This window comes from Ostrea edulis, chromosome 4 (assembly GCF_947568905.1).
Source record: "Ostrea edulis chromosome 4, xbOstEdul1.1, whole genome shotgun sequence".
In the NCBI taxonomy this organism is placed as follows: domain Eukaryota; kingdom Metazoa; phylum Mollusca; class Bivalvia; order Ostreida; family Ostreidae; genus Ostrea; species Ostrea edulis.
Window position 1 is genome coordinate 78,697,727 of NC_079167.1, and position 22,658 is coordinate 78,720,384.

General features: G+C 34.2%; 1 protein-coding gene across 1 annotated transcript in view; it reads right to left on the bottom strand.

Annotated features, from left to right (window-relative positions):
* LOC125663561 (receptor-type tyrosine-protein phosphatase alpha-like) overlaps positions 1-22,658 on the bottom strand; it is a 90,362-nt gene that overhangs the window by 15,234 nt on the left and 52,470 nt on the right. The window contains exons 7-10 of the mRNA XM_056163851.1: positions 15,238-15,381; positions 10,079-10,216; positions 9,383-9,520; positions 9,170-9,301 (exon numbers count right to left, since the gene is read on the bottom strand). Coding sequence (XP_056019826.1) covers positions 9,170-9,301; positions 9,383-9,520; positions 10,079-10,216; positions 15,238-15,381 — 552 coding nt within the window. The remainder of the gene's footprint in view (positions 1-9,169; positions 9,302-9,382; positions 9,521-10,078; positions 10,217-15,237; positions 15,382-22,658) is intronic.

Below are 22,658 nucleotides of genomic sequence, written 5' to 3' on the forward strand. Positions count from 1 at the left end.
TAGTCCAAATTATTATATAAAGAACGGCCTAGCAGTTGGTATGAAATATGTCAGACAGCATTCAATATACATGTATGTCATATATAGTTAAAGCGCACATATATTTGTATTCTAAAAGTTGACAGTATCATACTAAAGCTTTTTGGAAAAATAGGTTTGCACTTCATAGATCATTTTTGTACTGATTTGGCAATTATATGAAATACCAAGGCTGGAAAAGAATTTTTTGATATTTTTAAAGCTGTATGCTGCAAAGAATATTAACAAGAAACACCGTATTAAGAATTACCCTGTTCGCAGTTGGGAGTCCTCCATCCCGGTTTACATCCGTGTGTACAGTTGCCTGTGATATGGTCACATGACTGGTTGACACAGTTCTCGTTACATCGTACAGAACAGTTTTCTCCATAAAACGTAGCATTGCAAACTAAAAGAAGAGAAATATACAATGCTGTTAATATTAATAATAATAATAAGGCCTCTAATCATACAGGATTACATATTTAACGGTAACACTAGTTTTCAATATGGGCCTGCATATAACATACATACTGACAGATATCAGTAAAATAATGCAAATAAACTTAAGAAATAATTCTGAATGTAAGATAAATAGGAACAAAATAAAGCTTAAAAATTATGGTGATGATCGTTAGGATAATTTATCTCAAAACATTGAAATTTACTACGTTAGGTAGGGATATTTCGCAACTGATTTATTTTCGTTAATACCCTAAATGGGTCAATCCAATGTTACGTCAATTTACGTATTACTTTAGACTACCAATAATCAGTATTGTGCAAATAAAAACGGAGCAAAATCGTTTTTCAATGCATCCTGGCAAAAATGGCACAAGACAAATATTTCCATGGATACCAAATATATTTTTCTCTGATAATACTTGATGAATAACATGTACTTTCAATAAAATCCCAATACACTTCCATAACACAGCTCATAAACTGTTACATAGCATGTCATATTTCATAATGCCATGAAGCCCATACTTTTCATAAAACTTTCAACCTTTAAAGAAAAAAATATTGACAGGTTTGGCAAATCCCTTCATTCAGGAACACCATACCACGCGGGTACGTTAAGGCAGGTTATGAAAATGTTTACTGGGATAAAATCCGTGAAACAATGTGACGTCATAATTGAAATAAGTATATCACTAAGTATATATTAAATTCCGATTTTATTTTTTATTTCAGTTTTATTTATGCATAAAATAAACCATGCAGCTACTAAGATCCAACGAAATTGGAAATGCTATACTGTTGTTGTGTAATTTCTGTCTGATCGATATGAAAGTAAACTGATGACGTCATGACTATACATCGAGTGACGTTGACACATGCAAGGAATTTGTTTATGTGTGTCATGCAAATATCGACAAAATGTAGAGTATTTGAAATATATGACATGGGATATATGGAATATATATGTGAAACGTTGAGAATTTATTGATATTAAGAAGATATGTTGATATCATTCATTGACAACTTTGTTTAACGGAGAAAACATTCCATTTAGCATGTCGATCCGATTTTCCTCTGTCACAGACTGAAATAAAACTGCAAAAATAGCACATTAGCCCGCATACTTTTAGAGACTTTCTATACACCGTTTGAAAGGTCATAAACTAATGTACACGGCAATTACTGATAGAATCCTCTGTTAAGAAAACTTTTAAAGAAAACTACATAGCATCATGCAAAATGTAAAACATGACCTAGATGGTTTCGTGTTTAAATGTTCAATAATTATTTCTTCTTGAAAGTGGTAGGATTCTATCAGTAATTCTGATGTACTATGGGTATTTTACCGTCATTATCGCCAGTTAGACCAATATTTGAATCTTGGGATAATGTGTTACTTTTACATTTTCTATTAAGGTACCTCCATGATCTATTTATAACAGCATGCAATGACGTCACACGGAAGCGCATGTTTGTCATGTTGTTATGATACAAAATGTTCTCATGTAAACAACCAAAATAGTTTTTAAGAGTTAGTAGCTCCCTCTCTCTATGTAAGACATATTTTAAAAAGTATGCAGTTTACGTGCATAAATGAAGCATGACCTGCCTTAACATACCCGCGCATTCAGAATAATAACGTACATTGAAGATTTGTGATGAAAGTTCAATATGAAGAGTGGTAGTTTTCCAGAAAAAATATTTACTGGTGTGAAGAATTTTTACAAACTTTTAAAACTTATTTAATAAAAAAAACAGTTCATCGCATTTGAAAATTTCCTTTTTCAGATTTTGTGAGCTGCCTTAAAATGGCGATTTCAATATTTCATTTCCAACTTTCGATAAGAAATCAATATTTATACCATAACAAATATTCATTCAGACGGTATGATACAATTACTTTTATCCTCAGAAATGCCTTGAATTGATCTAATGAATATCACAATAATAATTAATTAAAATTGTTAATCATACATTTACACGTATCATTCATGCGAAACCTAAACAAAAGGCCCATGGGCCATATCGCTCACCTGGGTCACCTTGGCTCATATTTAAAGATTTTTCCTATATATTCGCATGTAATATTTTGATCCCCTATTGTGACCTCATCATACCCTCGAGGGCCATGATTTTCATAAACTTGAATTTGCACTATGCCAGGAAACTTTCATGTAAATATCAGCTTTTCTTGCCCAGTAGTTCTTGAGAAGAAGATTTTTAAATGACCTCACCCTATTTTTGTATTTTTCTAATTATCTCCCCTTTAAAATGAACATGGCCCTTCGTTTGAATAAACTTGAAAGCCCTTCCCCTAAGGATGCTTTTGAATTAGTTTGGTTGAAATTGGTGCAGTGGTTTTGAAGAAGTTGAAAATGTAAAACGTTTACAGACAGACGGACAGACGTGCAGATGGACGGACGGACATACGACGGGCAACAGGCAGCAGAAAATCTCACTTGAACTTTCAGCTCAGTTGAGCTAAAAATGTTGTGCAGAAGTGTTCAATGTTGTTTATTTTTCCAATTTTTGAAGAAAAAATAGTACACAAAATATCTCTTGAGCACAATAAAAGACAACGCTTGTAAAACGAGGATTGGTTTAACAGTTATATTGCAAATCGATAGATATCAAGGAGAAAAAAAAGTATAATTTCGATATTGTTTTTAAACAACTATGAAGATGCACAGCATTAGACTTGCTCCAGTCGCTGCCATTGACATATAAGATTAAGCTTAAAATGAATGACTAAGATAATGTTTTGTCAGCAGGGTCATTCCCTATGGAAGAATAGTTACTTTTAGCGTGTATACATGTTCTTGTAGATATGAAATGAAGTATCGGATTCAACAATGGACCTACATTTTCCGATGATTGATTGTTTATTGTTTAATGTCCTTCTCAAGACTTTTTCATTTATGTGTAGACGTCACCATTGTCGATGAAGGGCTGCAAAATAGCTAATTCGTTATAACAAAATAACTAACTCGTTATAACGAGATACTAACTCCTTATAACGAGATAATTAACTCGTTATAACGAGATACTAAATCGTTATAATGATTTAGATGGGCTTTTTTCACTTTTTGAAAATGAACCTAACCGGCTATCGTACATAAACTCTTTAGCTTAGGCCTATATTTTGCAGTCCTTTTCCGGCAATGGTCTCTATATGAGTGAAAAATTCTCGAATGGAACGTAAAACAATATGAAATTAATTAAAACACCCCGTTTACATTGCTTTCAATCAAGTATGCTATAAATAGCGATATTATCGCACAGTGTACACAAAAATTCCATTATTTGGATTCTCTTCGATATGCAAGGTGAAGATAACGAACAGTGATCAATCTCAAAACTCCTACAAGCAATACAAAATAGATAGCTGGGCAAACACGGACCCCTGGACACACCAGAGGTGGGATCAGGTGCCTAGGAGGAGTAAGCATCCCCTGTTGACCGGTCACACCCGCCGTGAGCCCCATATCCTGATCAGGTAAACGATATGTGACAGTAAGATAAGGTCAGTGAGCCAGATGCAATATGTAGGTGAATCGTCAACATTTCTGAAGAATGAGTTGTCTAATCATAAGGAGATGCATTGTCATTTGTCATTGATGCCACACATGACTCTAGATATGATTTCCACACCACTTCCCGGTCGCGGTAGCTCAGTGATGGAGTATTCGCCTTGTAACCGGGAGGTCATGAGTTCGAGTCCCTCTCATGCTATGGTCACCTCAAACCTACGATGTAACGATACATGTAGGTAATGATTGCTCTTTTACTAAGCACTCGACATTTAAAAGTTAGAATCATAATCTTTCGGATATGACCTTAAAAACGGAAATCCCATATAGCGACAAGCTTTTGCACAATAAAGACTCCGCAGTTGTGTTAAGTAGGGCCATAGAAATATGTCAGAAAAAAAAAAGCATTAATAAACAGACTATTTTTGACAAATTCTGTAAACACAATCCTTTTATACGAAAACAATATTTATATATCATTAAGTCCATATAGACCTCCCATACATTTTTCACCCGACCGACAGTCTCTACATCAGCTGTGTATCACGTTATCAGATATCAAGATAAAATCGTACCGTGAATGTATAAATCGTTCAGTTGGCACGATATCCAGATATCAATGCAAGTTGAAGTTAATATAACTTCAAAGCATATTAATTTCTTAATTTGAAAAGTGTTGGGAGCAAGATTATCGTAACTTGTAACATGTCTAATTTTTGCATTGAATATGCAAGATGCAGCCATTTTTACATATACTAAGTTGAATCTAGCCTGAAAAACATGTTTTCTGTTGAAACCACAACTTCCTCACCTAACTTTCCTTTTGCACTAAAGTTCATATGTCACATAAATCAAAAATCTTTCACTCACAAACCTCGGGGTGTCGTGGCGATGCTGATTTTTTAATTTACGGAAACCCTGTTTATGCAAATGAGTCCATTGTGAAAGTCACTATACGTACAGATTAGGGGTGATATCAAGATCACAATATAATATGAATATTAATTTAGCATGTATGTTATATAAAGTAGAAATTGAAACTATTTCAATATCAAAGAGAATTAATAAAACCCATTTGACAGAAACTTTTACGTTTGCGGTTTATTGTTTGACACCTGTGGTAAATAACAAAACAATATTTTGACATTTCCAACCGCAAAAGGACTGTATATATGTACGTCATGACTTTCGTCATGACATATTTTTCATTGTGACGTCATGTAATGTGCCAGTGCCAGTGCGGTAAAGTACATTTATGTACAGCACTGGTATTTATGGGGAAAGCTTTAACTCAGCCGCCTCTTGCTACGGCCCTGCGATCTAAGTATAGATTTAAGTTTGCAGTGCTTCACTTACAGCTGTAACGTGAGTGAAAAATTCTCCACGAGAATTAAAATAACTTACCAATCAACCACGCCATTCCTATTTGTCTCCGAATTTCGTTTTCCGCTATGTCTTAGTTGTGACAAAACACAATTTGAACAAAATCTGTTTATCAAAAAGTGTTTATCAACACATGCGAGATAGTAGACAATATGAACAAGAGTATGCAAGAAACTACATCAAATGTTACTAAAAACCTGGCTACTATTGTACTCCGAGATTAGGGAATAAACCATTGACCCAAGAAACACGCGACTATCAGCGCGAAAGGTGGCGTTCGGAAAATGTCAAAGATTACATGTAGATGTAAGATGTAATTGACATCACGCAAAAAGATCAAACGAAGTAAGAACATTACAATACTCCACTATCCATAACGAATTGTGTTTCACACGAAAGATAAAAATACTCCTCCAACATACTGGTATGTTCATCCATGTAAGGTATTTTATTTTTACTGATTAAATTCCCTAAATGAAATATGAAGGTATTAAACGTCTTAAGATAAAGGACAGGCAGGTGTATATGTGTATGTATGCTATTTTGGGTAAAAACCAAAGTACCATTCTAAGTTCGTTAGACTATTACATTACATTGTTCAATAACAACTGGATACCTACTTTCTTCACATGCACTTCCTTGGAATCCATCGTTACATCCATGTTCACAATGTCCGTCTCTATAGTTACAATGATTACTTTCAGATCGGCAATGGGGACTGCAGTTCTCTGAACAATTCAATCCGTACCAGCCAACTGAACATACTAACAATGTGAAATATAATAATTTATAATTTCATCATATCAAAAATGTTCTTGAACAAAACATGGCGAGATTCAAGTGCCGGAATCATTTAATGATAACCATATTCGATATATATCATGTATGCATAGTTCTTCAGATGAACGTGCTGGAAGCCAAATATAGATTGAAAAATTATAAGAGTGGTAGGAAAAAAACCCAAACACACACAAGCATGATGTGAATGATCAAACAGCACAAATATGAAACCAAATGTTATAATATTCAATAATGTAACTGTACTAATAATCTTGCGAATAACAGTGGGTACTTCCCACATGCTTAACAAATAATGGTATAGCAGGAAACAATCCAGTGGAGAAATAAAGTACAGGTACTACATGTATAGCTAATCTTTTTGTCACAACAAAGATAATTATGTCACTTACTACTGATATGTTATAATATGTATACATACTCTAAATAAGTATTTTCATAATATCTATTATATAATTTGATTATTGCGACTAAGTTTGTATTCATAATAAGTACATGTATGTCATGTAGTGACTCTGTACTTCAGGAGAATACTTATATAGGCGCTACCTGCTACCTAATCCTATTATGATATACATTATACAGTTATTGACTGGGTCCGGTGACAACTGCTGTTTAATTGACCAGATAACGGATCTGTTGCGTGAAGCCCTAAGCTCACGGCCACAGCTCGTTCGAGGGTTAAACAACATAGCCGTTGTCTGAGGACACAGTCTATAACTGTTTTGTTATACACCTTCATTTTCTACGTGTAGTTTTTACCAGATGCACATGCATGGATTGTTGGCTTCAAACAAGACAGTATGATTGCGTACATTTATCAACACATCTATTGCATTTGTAGTTTAAAAGAAAACACATCCAATGTCCTAATTAATAATCAATAATTACATTTTTCGTATTTCTGCTCTGTGTTTCATCTAATAGATATGAGAGTTGGTTTAACAGTTAAAATGCTGGTTCTAAATCGTATAGGTTTTAAATGGGAAAATATTTAGGTTGATAACGAAATAAACTAGTTCTAATTGTAACGGGGACCGTTACATACCAGGTATATTCCTTAAAAAGTGATGGCATTGTAAACCTATAGCGATAATCAGTTTATTTTAGCCTTTAATTACATGTGGTACGTTCCAAGAAATGAAAGAAAGTATGATTCCGCACTTTTGTTTATATCCTTCAAAAGGAATTTGTATCATCTACCCACAGTATGAATTTCATAACGTTTGCATTAATCATAAGGAAGTTATAGTGATTTTAAATTCGTCGAATCAGAATTCAGCATACGTTCATGCACGTGCTCAGCAGTAATTTTAACAACAGCAATTTGTAAAGAGTACCAAGACACATCTATAACCATAACATAAAAAATTTGATGAAAAACAAAAACAAAAACGGTATCGTTCTTTAAAAAATGTACATTTGAAAAACGATGCACGCCCATTCGCGTGTGGTTTTGCATTTTTTATTACACAGATATAACGATACACATATTATCTACAAACACTGTAAATATCAACTCATTCGCTTTTTAAATAAGATAGTTACAAACGTTTTAGTATCATCCAATCAAAAAGAAACACAAGTAAATGCTCGCGCAGATTGGTAATTTTGACCATGCACACTAGTTAAGGGTCTCAACATCAATTAAGTCAACTCCAAGAGGAGTTACTTCCCCTTTTCAAACGTTCAGCGGTGAAAGCTATAAACTTTTGCATATGAACAATTACAAAATAGTATCGTACGTTTTTGAATACCTGGTATATTTAACATAACTAGTGATTTACAATCCAAGTTCCACTAAAGCTAGAACACTACAAAATACGAATTTAACTCGAATATGAGGATATTTTGTCTGATGTACTGCTATCGAATCTTTCTTTTTTTTTTGATTTTCAATGACATATTAAATGTAAGAATCATGAAGTTAATGCCTACATTTACTATAATTTATTCAATAATGTACATTATAGGATAGAATTTTGAATTCGATTAACAGAATTTGGAATGATTTGATTACCTTATGGAACTTTTATATACTTCAAAGAATATAATCTTGATAATTTAGTAAACACCGATTGCATGAAGTAATTGTACAACATCTTACGTCTACAAATTCAAGTGGTACATGTAACTTGACGAAACGATTGTAAATAGAACTATTCTTCTTCGATCGATACACACATTGTGACTCTTAGTACCCATCGATACACACATGGTGATTCTCAGTACCTGAGGAAAACAATTGAAATGTAGTGTAGGACGTGTGATGAGAAGATCTTGAGCCTTGACCCAGGAAGTCGATGCTCTCATCACTGACTTTGAAACCATGACTTACGTAATATTTAACTAGAGATTGTTTTTATGATAAACAAATGTCTCACCAGATCCCTAAATTGGAAGTGCTCCAAATAAAACGTTCCTTTAATGTACTGCTTGGTATAAAGGAGAAAGCATGAGCAGGAAAATATACACTATGAACTTCAATAAGCCACATAGGAAAAGTGTTCATAAACTATGTTACCACCCACTCCTCATATCCACCATAACTTTAAGGATAACAAATGGATCCCCTGTTCCGATAATTGTACAAAATTTGAAGTTAATTGGATAATCAATATAGGAGGAGAAGTGATCACAAGCTATTTTAACATTATCCACCCCTCTTAAATCTACTATAACTTTTAGAAAAATAATTGGATCCTCCTGTCCCGACAATATGCACATCTACAAATGACAATGAAGCATTGTATAAAGTTTCAAGTCTATCCGATCAGCTATATAGGAGGAGAAGCGTTCACAATATTTTGTGTCAGACAGACAGACGGATGGATGAAAAGTACAAAAACAATATGTCTCCCCCTGAAAGATGGGAGACATAACAATATGATATATGAGGGGATATATAATTCCTCAGAGATAGAGCATTTTCAACAATAGAATATTCGTTGGTAAAATATAAGTTAGACACTTACTTTCACTACAGTTAGGGGACCCTGTCCACCCAGAGAAACACGTGCAGGATCCGTCAACAGAATCACAAACGTCGAGGCAGTTCTGAGAACAATTCTGGGAGCAGTTGAGTCCATATGTTCCATTGTCACATGCTTAAATACATACACAATGAAACTAATCGCAATTAACGAGAAATTAACAATAAGTGTTACTATCCTTTATAAACTACATACGTTTGTTGCAGAAACTTCCCAAGTAACCGGGAATACAGCCCTCCAAACAAGATCCATTGATTGGATTACATATCATATTTCTGCAATGACTGCTGCAGTGATTTCCACAACCTTTGCCGTACGTTTTTACTGAACATTCTAGAAGAACATTAGAGGGAAGCAATATAAGATTATTCATTTATGATTCGAGTTTTTCCTGCAAGATGATAAGGTGAATTTTGAACATCGAACAGCAATCAATCCCATAAATTCTATAAAGAGCACTACATTGAGAACCGGGCAAACACAAACGCATGGAAACACCAGAGGTGAGATCAGATGCCAAAGAGGAGTACGCATACCCTGTTAACCGATCACACCCGTCGTGGACCCTAGATCTTATTCAAGTAAACGGAGTAATCCTTAGTCAAAATTAGTATATAATGAACGGTCTAACAATCGGTATGAAACACGTCCGACTGCATTCAATATACATGTATGATGATGTATGACATACGTAGGTAAAGCGCAGATATATTCTAAAAATTGACAGTATCATAGCAAAGCTTTTTGGAAAAATAGGTTTGCACTTTATTGGTCATCTTTGTACTGATTTGTTGGTCATTTGAAATACCGAAGCTGGAAAAGAATTGTTTGATATTTTTAAAGCTATATGCTGCAAAGAATATTAGTAAAAAACATCATATCTAAAATTACTCTTTTCGCAGTTGGGAGTCCTCCATCCCGGTTTACATCCGTATGTACAGTTGCCTGTGATGTGGTCACATGACTGGTTGACACAGTTCTCGTTACATCGTACAGAGCAGTTTTCTCCATACCAGCCATGAATGCAAACTAAAAGAAGAGAAAATGACAATCATAATTATCTCAAAACATCAAAATTTACTACGGTGGCTAGGGATATTTTTCCACTGATTTATTTTCGCTAATACCTTAAAAGGGTCAATCCAATGTTACGTCAATTTACGTATTACTTTAGAGAACCAATAATCAGTATTGTGCAAATAAAAAACGGAGCAAAATCGTTTTTCAATCCATCCTGGCAAAAATGGCACAAGGCAAATATTTCGATGGATACAATATCTATTTGTCTCTGATAATATTTGATGAATAACATGTACTTTCAATAAAATCAAAATAAACTTCCATAACACAGCTCATAAAGTGTTACATACTCATAGCATGTCATATTTCATATTGCCATGAAGCCGATACTTTTCCTAAAGCCTTACGTTTTAAAGAAAAAAAAACATTGACAGGTTTGACAAATCCCTTCATTCAAGAACACGATACCATTCAGAATGATAACGTACATTGAAAATTTATGATGAAAGTTCAATATGAAGAGTGATAGTTTTTCAGGAAAAATATTTACTGGTGTAAAGAGTTTTTCAATACTTTTAAAACTTAAAATGAAACCATTTCATCGCATTTGAGAAGTTCCTTTTTCAAATTTTGTGAGCTCCCCCTTAAAACGGCGATTTCAATATTTTATTTCCAACTTTCGATAAGAAATCAATATTTATATCATAACAATTATTCATTTAGACTGTATGATACAATTACTTTTATCGTCAGAAATGTCTTGAATTGATCTAATGAATATTATTATAATTATTAATCAAAATTGTTATTGCATACATTTACACATATCATTAACGCGAAACCTAAACAAGAGGCCCATGGGGCACATCACTCACCTGAGTCACCTTGGCTCATTAAAGATGTTCCCTATACATTCGCATATAAAACTTTGATCCCCTATTGTAACCCCATCATACCCCCGGGGGCCATGATTTTAACAAACTTGAATCTGAACTATGTTACAATGCTCTCATGCAAAGTGAAGATAACGAACAGTGATCAATCTCATAACTCCTACAAGCAATACAAAATAGATAGTTGGGCAAACACGGACCCCTGGACACACCAGAGGTGGGATCAGCTGTGTAGGAGGAGTAAGCATGTCAATTTCAACTTTTCTGGCCCATTAGTTCTTGAGAAGAAAATATTTAAATGACATCACCCTATTTTTGCATTTTTGTGATTATCTACCATTTGAAAGGGACATGGTCTTTCATTTGAACAAACCTGAAAGCCCTTCACCTAAGGATGCTTTTGGTTGAACAAAGTTGGTTGAAATTGGTCTAGTGGTTCTGAAGACGAAGTCGAAAATGTAAAAACGACGGAGTACAGGCGATCATAAAAGCTTACTTGAACTTTCAGCTGAGGTGAACTAGAAATGTTGTGTACAAGTATTAAATGTTGTTTATTTTCGCAATTTTTGAAGAAGAAAAAATTGAACACTTGCATAGTATGCAAAATATCTCTTGAGCACAACAAAAGACAACGATTGTAAAACGAGGATTGCTTTAAAAGTTATATTACAAATCGATATATATTAAAGAGAAAAAAAAGGTATCTGAATTTGCATGATAGTTTCGATATTTTTTGAAACAACCATAAATATGCTCAAAATTAAATTTGCTCCAGGATTTATCATTGACCTATAAAGTCAAGCTTAAGATGAATGAATTAGATAAGGTTTTGTCAGCAGGGTCATTCTGTGGTATCTGAATCTTTCCTATGGAATGATAGTTACTTTTAACGTGTATACTTGTTCTTGTAGACATGAAATGAAGTATCGGATACAAGAATACACCTACATTTTCCGATGATTGATTGTATATTGTTTAATGTCCCACTCAAGACTTTTTCATTTACATGGAGACGTCACCATTGCCGATGAAGGGCTGCAAAATTTAGGCCTATGATCAGCGCTTACGACGATTGAGCAGGGAGGGATCTTTATTGTGGAAAACCTGCTGTGACACGGGACCTCTGGTTTTGCAGTCTAATTTGAAGGCCCGCACCATTTAGTCGCCTCTTACGAGAAGCTGGGGTACTGATGACCTATTCTAATCTGGACTTACTTTGGGTAGGCCTAAACATTGCAATTACCCATATTTTATCAATCTGTCTGAAATGAGCGACTTCAAAGTCGATCTCCAAAGGGCAGTGAATTACGCATTGCATGCATAGCCTACACATATGTTTTGTCATGACAAATGTTACGCTTTATAGAACTAGGATTAAAGATGGCTGCCTTCACAGCTAGACGCTTCGTCGTTGTTGCTAAGTGAATCATTTACCGGCTCATTTGACTTGTATTTTTTCGAATTTATATACAGTTTGATAATCGAAGATTAGTACCTTTGTCTCTTGCATTAATTATAAGGAGTGACTTTAATTCTGGATTATAAAGCGTAAACTGACCCAAACCAGATTATACTCGTATAACATGCCCCAGAATTAAAATCATTCCTTCAATAACGAGCTAATATAATAATAAAACTAATAATACCTTTCTTCGTTATAACGAGTTAATTATCTCGTTATGACGATTTAATTATCTCGTTATATAACGAGTTAATATCTATGGAAATCTTCAGGTCCTGTTCTTTCCAAAATCTAAACATAATGATTATAATTAATTAATAACCGCAAATTTAAAGTTAATAAAATCTCTGGATTGCTCACGATTATTTTATGATGACTACATGTATTACGTAAGATGACAAGGAAATCTTTATTTCTAGTTCCGAACAATTGAATAAGTGACGATACATTTTCTTTTATCAGCAAAAATACAAATTTTTCATTGTCAAGAAGAAATTTAGATTTTATGGTTTTAATATACTACAATGGTTAGAAAAAAATGTTTGAGCTAACTCTATATTTGGGCAAAATCTTCTCAAGAAACAACGGGCCAGTAAAATTTAAATTTGCAAAAAAACTTCCAACATAGTGCAGATTCAAGTTTGTTAAAAGCATGCCCCTTTGGGGCCGGCATTACTGGGGAAATATATATAAGCTTACAAACATTTGCAAATTGATATATACTTTGATGATTTCTTTTACAAGATATGTATTTTTACAAACAATTACAATCTATCTTAAGTACATGCAAGGTGAAGATAACGAACAGTGATCAATCTCATAACTCCTACAAGCAATACAAAATAGATAGTTGGGCAAACACGGACCCCTGGACACACCAGAGGTGGGATCAGGTGCCTAGGAGGAGTAAGCATCCCCTGTAATTGTATCACTGGTGCGACTTGATTTAAGAATAATCTTAGATTTCGGGAATAAGAGAAGGTCTTACAACGTTTCCGTAAGATATATTATTTTGACAATTTAGCATTATCATTATAAGGAGATCATTATCTCGTTATAACGAAATAGCCAATTTAATATAACAAGCTAACTAACTCGTTATAACGAGATACTAACTCGTTATAACAAGATACCAACTCGTTATATTCAAGATAATGAATTTGTTATAACAAGATAACTAACTCGTTATATCGAGATAAGAACTGATTATAGCGAAATAATCAATTCATTATAACGAGATACGAGATACTAACTCCTTATAACGAGATAACTAAGTTGTTATAAGGAAATGATTAACGTGTTATAACGAGATAGTAACTGGTTGAAACGATTTAGACTTTTTTCACTTTTTGAAATTGAGCCTAACCGGCTATCGTACACAAACTCTTTAGCATAGGCCTATATTTTGCAGCCATTCACCGGTAATAGTGACGTCTCTATACGAGTGAAAAATTCTCGAATGGAACGTAAAACAATATGAAATTAATTAAAACATCCTTGTTACATTTGTTTTCAATCAAGTATGCTCTAAATAGCGATATTATCGCACAGTGTACACAAAAATTCAACTTTTTGGATTCTCTTCGAAATGTGACAGTAGAATAAAGTCAGTGAGTCAGATGCAATATGTATGTGAATCGTCAACATTTTTGAAGAATGAGTTGTATATTCATTGGGAGATGGATTGTCTGTTGTCATTTATGCCGCACACATGACTCTAGATATGATTTCCACACCACTTCCGAGGTTGCGGTAGCTCAGTGATGAAGTATTCGCCTTGTAACCGGGAGGCCATGAGTTCGATTCCCTCTCATGCCATGATCACCTCAAACCTACGATGTAACCATACATGTAGGTAGTGGTTGCTCTTTTACTAAACACTCGACATTTAAAAGTTAGAATCATAATCTTTCGGATATGACCTTAAAAACGGAGATCCCATGTCGCGACAGGCGTTTGCACAATAAAGACTCATGTTACGGTCCTGCGTTCTAAGTATAGATCTAAATTCGCAGTGCTTCATTTACAGCTGGTGACGTCTCAATGTGGGGGGGGGGGATTCTCGACGAGACTCGAGACAACTTACCTATCAACCACATCACTCCTATTTGTTTTCCGCTAGGCCTTAGTTGTGACAAAACACAATTTGAACAAAATCTGTTTATCAAAAAGTGTTTATAAACACATGCGAGATAGTAAACAATATGAGCAAGAGTATGCAAGAAAATACAGCAAATGTTACTAAAAACCTGGCTACTATTTTACGCCGAGATCAGGGAATAAACCATTGACTCAAGAAACACACAACTATCAGCGCGGAAGACGGCGTTCGGACAATGTCAAACATTACATGTAGATGTAATTGATTGACGTCACATAAAAAGATCAAACGAAGTAAGAACATTACAGTACACCACTATCCATAACAAATTGTGTTTCACAAAAAAGATAAAAATACTACTCCAACAGACTGGTACGTTCATACTATCTATTATCTCACACCATGTAAGGTATTTCATTTTTACTGATTGATTTCCTTAAAATAATAATAAAGGTTATAAACATCTTAAGATAAAGGACAGACAGGTGTTTATGTGTATGTATGCTATTTTGGGTAAAAAAAAAGTTCGTTAGACTATTATATTACATTGTTCATTAAACAAATGGATACCTACTTTCCTCACATTTACTTCCTTGGAATCCATCGTCACATCCATGATCACAATGTCCGTCTCTATGGTTACAATTATTACTTTCAGATCGGCAATGGGAACTGCAGTTCTCTGAACAATTCAATCCATACCGGCCGACTGAACAGACTGTCAATGTAAAACATAATTATTCATAATTTCAGCATATCAAAATGTTCTTGAGAAAAACATGGCCAGATTCAAGTGCAAAAATCATTTGATGATAACCATATTAGATATATATCATGTATGCATAGTTCTTCAGATGAACGTGCTGGAAGTCAAAGATAGATTGAAGAATTATAAAAGTGGTAGGAAAAGAACCCCAAACACACACAAGCATGATGTGAATGATCAAACAGCACAAATATGAAACGAAATGTTATACTATTCAATAATGAATAACAGTGCGTACTTCCCACATGCTTAGAAATAATAATGGAATAGCAGTAAACAGTCCAGTAAAGATACAAAGTACACGCACTATATTTAATCTTTTTGCCATAACAAGATAATTATGTCCCTTACTACTGATATGTTATATATGTATATATACTATGATTAGGTATTTTATTGATATCTATTATCTGATTTGATTATTGCGACTAAGTTTGTATCTATGATAAGTACATGTATGTATGTCATATAGTGACTCTGTACCTCAGGAGAAGGGTTATATGGGGCTACCAGCTGCCCAATCCTGTTAAGTTATACATTATACAGTTATTGACTGGGTCCGATTACAGCTGTTGTTTGATTGACCAGAGAATGGATCTGTTGCCAGAAGCCTTAAGCTGACGTCCGCAGATCCGTTCGAGGGTTAATAAACAAAATAGCTGCTGTCCGATGACACAGTCTATAACTGTTTTGTTATACACCTTCATTTCCTACTTATAGTTTTTACCAGATGCACATGCATGGTTTGTTGACTTCAAACAAAACAGTATGATTTCGTACATTTATCAACGTATCTACTACATTTGTAAATTAAAAGAAAACACATTCAATGTCCTAATTAATAACCATTACTAGTAATTACATTTTTCGTGTTTCTGCTCTATATTTCATCTAATGAATATGCAGCTGGTTTAACAGTTAAAATGTTGGTTCTAAATCGTATAAGTTTTAAATGGGAAAATATTTTAGGGGCATAACAAAATAAACTAGTTCTGATTGTAACGGGGACCGTTACATATGTTCCCCAAACCTCCCCAATTAAAAAGTGATGTCATTGTAAACCTATAGCAAAAAATCATTTTATTTTAGCCTTTAATTACATGTAGTACGTTCAATATGGTCATTTCAGTACCAAGAAATGAAAGAAAGCGTTGCACATGCATAGACGCGCATGCGTGTATGATTCCGCACTTTTGTTGATGTCATTCAACAGGCATTTGTATTATATATCCACAGTATGAATTTCATAACGTTTCCATCAAATATAAGGAAGTTATAGCGATTTTAAAATCGTCCAATCAGAATTCAGCACACGTGCATGCACGTCCTGAGCAGTAGTTGTAACCATTAGCAATTTGGAAGGAGTACCAAGACGCACCTAGAGCCTCAAGATCAAAAGAATTTGATAAAAAACAAAAATGTTATCGTCCTTTAAAAAAAATAAGTTTTGAAAGACGATGCATGGTCATCCTCGTGTGTGTCGGCATTTTTTATTACCCCAATATATAGATACACATATTATCTACCTATGTTGTGAATATCAACTCATTCGCTTTATTCACAAGAGAGTTATATACGTTTTAGTATTATCCAATCAAAATGAAGCACACGTGTATGCGCTTGTTGATTAGTAATTTTGACCATGCAGATCAGTTAAGGATCTCAATACCTACCTATGATATGAATATCAAACCATTTCAATGAACAACAAAAAACTTAGACTGATTACAAAGTTAGTGCACATAAATCGTGATGCACGTGCATGCGCATTCACGCACGTGCAGACAAAATGAATATAATTTTTCACATCTACAAATGATATACTGTCATCCTATCAAGGTTTCATATCGATCCCTTGTGAATTCCGATTTCGTATATTATGTACCAAAATTGCAATGCACGTGCGTGCGCGTGCATGCACGTGCAGACAAAATTATTAACGTTCTGCACATCTACAAACTTCATACTATCATCTTGGAAAGTTTCATATCAATCCCTTTTGAAGTTTCTTAGAACACTCCCGAACACAAAAGTACCGGAGAAAAATAATAATAACTAGAAACTAATTACTAGTAATGAGTAGGTATTCCGCTATGCTACTTCCTGTCGAGATTGAAGAGCTCCAATCGAATAAATATTTCATTCTACACCTTAATAATTCTCAACTAATCATACTTTTAACTTTCGTCAAAAATACCTATGTTTGAGACAACTTCCGGTTTTTCGGTCGGTACTTCCGGTGGACATATTTTACATGAACAAGACCTAATCATCATCCATATTAGCCCCAATATCTGACAAAAGGAAAAAAACTTCAAAAAATTACATTTTTATACCGCTTCCTGTCACGACCGGAAGTCACGGCTACGTACGATTCTCACATGATGCAAACAAACTGATGACTGACTATCAGACTTGAAAACTTGAGACTTCAGTCGTTCACATTAGCAGAGTATTAGCTTGAACAAATTCTCATTTTGAAGACTGCAAATCTCGCGACCGGAAGTAGATTTCACCAAAATATTTTACGTTAGTCTAGACAATTGCAATGTCTATAACATAAAAGAAAATGATTTGTAATACTCCATATACAAGCGAGATTTTCCCCAGTTTTTTCTTAAAACGGGAAGTTGCCGTTTTTGATTCCAATAGGATCAACATATTTCAAAACTACAAGAATGAAACAATAAATTAATAATCGTTTTGTGTCAAAAGCAAAAATCTGAAATTTTCGATTTCTTTAATCACTTCCAGTGAAGTCAGGAAGTGACGGCTGACGGAGTTAACCATATTCGACAAACCTACTTGTCATGATCTATCATTCCTGAAAGGTTTGGTGCCTTAACCTTTAACCGTTTCCGAGATCTCCCGCGGACAAGATCTCTTCTAAAAAAAAACGGAAATTGGACATATGTGATGACCGGAAGTGAATTTTGAAAAAATGAAAAATCTCCTCGGGGTATTTGTATTCTCTATCATCCCTGAAAATTTCAAGAAAATCCATCCAGCCATCTCTGAGAAATCGTGCCGACAAAAAAAAGGGGGGAATAATAATAAACAGTACAATCACTATAAGGTCTTCCGTCTGAACGTAAGACCTTAATAATAAGAAACAGAGTAAATACAATATGTTCCCAAACTTTGTTTGGGGAACATAATAACAGAAGTTGGGAGGTCAAATATCAAAGTAAACTAACAGAAACTGTCTTTGGTGGCTTCGGTAATAAGTGATAATCAGGTTCTGTTTGAGGTGTCACGGACAGGTGTCAGGTATGGTGTGTAGACTACAAATGTACATAGTGCAGGTATATCCGAAACGTCTCAAGAGATAAACTACTTTGAGAATGCCGCTCCGTACTCTTCTGTAATCTCACATCCCCCTTGTTATGTAATTTAATCATAAATCTTAAGTGAAATACCGCTTTTTATCAAACAAGCCTTCCCAATTTACAGATCTGGTGTACTGAATTTATTTTGAAACCGAGTCGTATGTGTTTATTGTAATATTGGCGTGTTAAAGTGCGTGACGTATAGACCCAATGCGATGGGTGTTTAGCTAATTAATATTACGTAATAAGATACGCTTTAACTCAATAATTAAACACATTTTGATAAGTACACGTTCATAGAATTGTTAAATTCCATCTAAGCAAACCATTAAGAAAGCATATTTGATTATTTTGGTAAAGTTCCTTGCAAGGTGAAGATAACGAACAGTGATTAATCTCATAACTCCTACAAGCAATACAAAATAGATAGTTGGGCAAACACGGACCCCTGGACACACCAGAGGTGGGATCAGATGCCTAGGAGGAGTAAGCATCCCATATGAAAGTTAAATTTCGAAGCGAGAAAAAGGAAAAGCTGGTATTTTTGTAGTATATTTATGTTACACAGTGCCTCGCCTTTTATCGATACCTGCTGTTTTCTTTATTGAAATGTATGTCCATATATACTCGTATGAAGTTTTATAACTATGAGGTTTGGTGATGTTCAATTCTACAAATATGAAAGGTACTGACTTAAAGATTGCCATTTCATATTATTTCCCCCCAAATCTCTACTCTTGGGATTCTCCATTCATCTCCAATTTCTCCTGATTTTGTATTGCTTTCGGACTATTCGAAATTCGTATGACTCTTATTCCATATGGTTGCAGCTGGAAACGTAGGAAAATTATGAATTCCATTAAAAGAATTTCATAACTTCTTTATGGAGGAGTGGCCATTATGGGTTTTTATTCATTTATTTTTCTTGATAACACAGGAAGTAGTTCAGAAAATAATGAAGGAAATAAGAAAAGCGATATTCAGTTAATGGTTTGTTCATTTCACATTGTCTATAAACGGGTACTCGAGTGTATGTGCTAGTAACGTAAATTTGTTGTGTTCTCTCGCGTAAATCTAAAAAAAAAAACCCATTGAAGTGTGAGGTGTTATGTCGTATAATAACGCAATGGTTAATTGAAATTGTAATTTTCTATGCATGTGTATGCACTAGTGCATCCATGATGTGTTTGCTAACGTAAATAATAAAATTAAGCTTAAGTGTGAGGCATTAGAATAACGGTATGTTAACTCAATTATCCGCTAATGTATGACGTAACGTTGTGTTTTATTACGTGAATACATGTAATGAAATACTTGAAGAGTGAAGCATTCCTATTTTGTAGATTAACGCTACGCCATCTTTTAGATATCCGTGAGTGTGTGAAGTAGTGAAGAAACCATGCTGTTTCCTAACTTAAATATTGAAATAAAACTTGCAGTGAAACGCGTTGCTAAGTCATAGATCTTTGACCAAGAGTGATACTTTTATGTGCAACTATTTTAGCTAGAAACTCGATTGTGATGTGTTTCCTAACGTAAATCATGAAAAGGTTGGAAGAGTGAGGCGTTGTTATGACACACTAGTGGTTGTTTTCGGATGTAAATACATGTAGTGAGATGATTGAAGACCATTGCATCTAGTAGGTCATATTAAATTAAAGTCTCCCGACAATAGTATGTTACGTTTTATGGGTATGGTTACAATTCCCACAGATAATTTTAAAATTTTATTTTGCCATTTTAAATGTTTGCAATGCTTAACATATTTCTAATGGTCAACAGAAATTTGAATGATAATTATTGAGAGATAAAGCACTCACATTATTTTGTTTTGTAAACAAGGCCGTATCATGTTTAGAACAAAATCAGATGTTACAAACACTAGAAACTATTTAACTGTGCTTAGAATAAACTTGTAAATTGAAAATAATAAATAAATCTACTTTGAACGAAACTTTTACTAGCATATTTAAGCTATGTAAACAAAACATTACACGAGCCTTGCTTACATCACAAGGAATTCTGAGCTCTGGATATCTTTTTAACTCGAAATTAGAAATATATGAACCATAGTTAAGCATTGTAAAAAAACGAAAATATAAAATAAAATTGGAAAAATTTCAGCTCAAATCTTGACTATGCCCCTCTAATGATAAAAATTATCAAAATAGGTATGTTTTATATAATTTCCATACTTGTGAATGATTATTACCGTTTAGAGGTAGAACATAAGATTTCCGGCAAGTAAGTAAATCAACTTAGAAACAAGAAATACTTCTGTAAATACAATCGATAACGTATTTGAAACATCAAACTACACTTTTAACATTTCACCTTTGTCACAGAGGTCCCCGGTATATCCTGAACTACAGCCTCCATCACATTTTCCGGTGGTCCTATTACAGGGGAGGTAACTCAGACACTGTCCACTACAGTTATGCATACAGTCAGGACCGTATGATTCTGCAGGACACTCTGATAAAACATGAAAATTTATTATTTTGAAAAAGCATATTCTCTTCCGTTCCACAACCGAGGTTACTTTACCAATTCATAAGTCTAAATTTACAATGTGTTGATATTACGTCGTTTTAACTATCAAATATTCCACTACAGTTAGTAGATACATTTCATTTGCTTAAGGAATCTTATAATGTGTTTAATTTACGTCGTTTCTATCTATCAAATATTCCACTACAGTAAGCAGATGCGTTTTATTTGTTTTAGAAATATTTAAAGTAATGACAAATGAATTACGTGTGCTGCAATGTATTCCTGTCCATCCATTACCACAGCCATAGTCACATTGTCCAGTGGTGTGATTACAGGACAGGTTTTCTCTGCAGTGTCCAGTACACGTAGATCTACACTGTAGGTCGTAATATCCAGCTGGACATGCTGCGAAAAATTACATTCTTTTAATAAGATATCAATTCAAATTGTATTCATTCATGGGAGTGTCAATAATGTTTGAATGATATAACAAACGTAATCTTACACGTGTTACAAAACTCTCCCACCCATCCTGCAGTACAACCCAAACACGTTCCATGAACAATGTCACATCTCAATTCCTGACAGCTGTTTGGGCAGGGTAGATCACAGTTATTCCCATACACACCGGATTCTTTACAACCTATAAATATATAAGATAAGTTTTACATAACGACCCCTGAGTCGAGGCCTCTGCTGGTGGACTGTTAGTCCCCGAGGGTCTCCACAGCCCAGTAGCTATGTACTTCGTTACTAGCTTGAAAATACGGATGTATATTTAATTGCTGTTATAAAATTTAGAAATTCATTTAAAAATTAAGGATAATCTCCCTCATGCATAGCTCTGATACTTAGACGAATTTGACTCCAGTGGTTTTGCACTCTGTTTTTCTTTTCAGTTCTTTCAAGTTTATCGTTATTTCGGATTTCCAATATTTCGGCTTGAGCATCACTGATGAGACATTATTTGTCGAAATGCACATCTGGTTCAACGCAAACGGTACCATATAAGTTTATATTGGAGATATAACCCCTCATTTTATATGTATCATACAATTAAAAACGTATTTACACAAAGGATAATGGTGTAGTACAATATATACACACAACATTACTATATTTATCATATCTACTTACATTTATCATACACTATACGGAATATTGACTGTATAATAATGGAGCAGAATACATGTATTAATACCTGTTACGGTTACTTCACACAATTCCGTGTAAACACTCGCAGTTTCATACCCGGTAGGATAAGTTATTCCATCAAGTCTTTCATTATAAAATATAACGTAACGTCCGTGTTTGACGCAATACACTCATCATAAAATCGCAAACGTATGTACAAACTGGTTAATGATGTAGTACAATATAACACACAATATTAATATATTTATCATA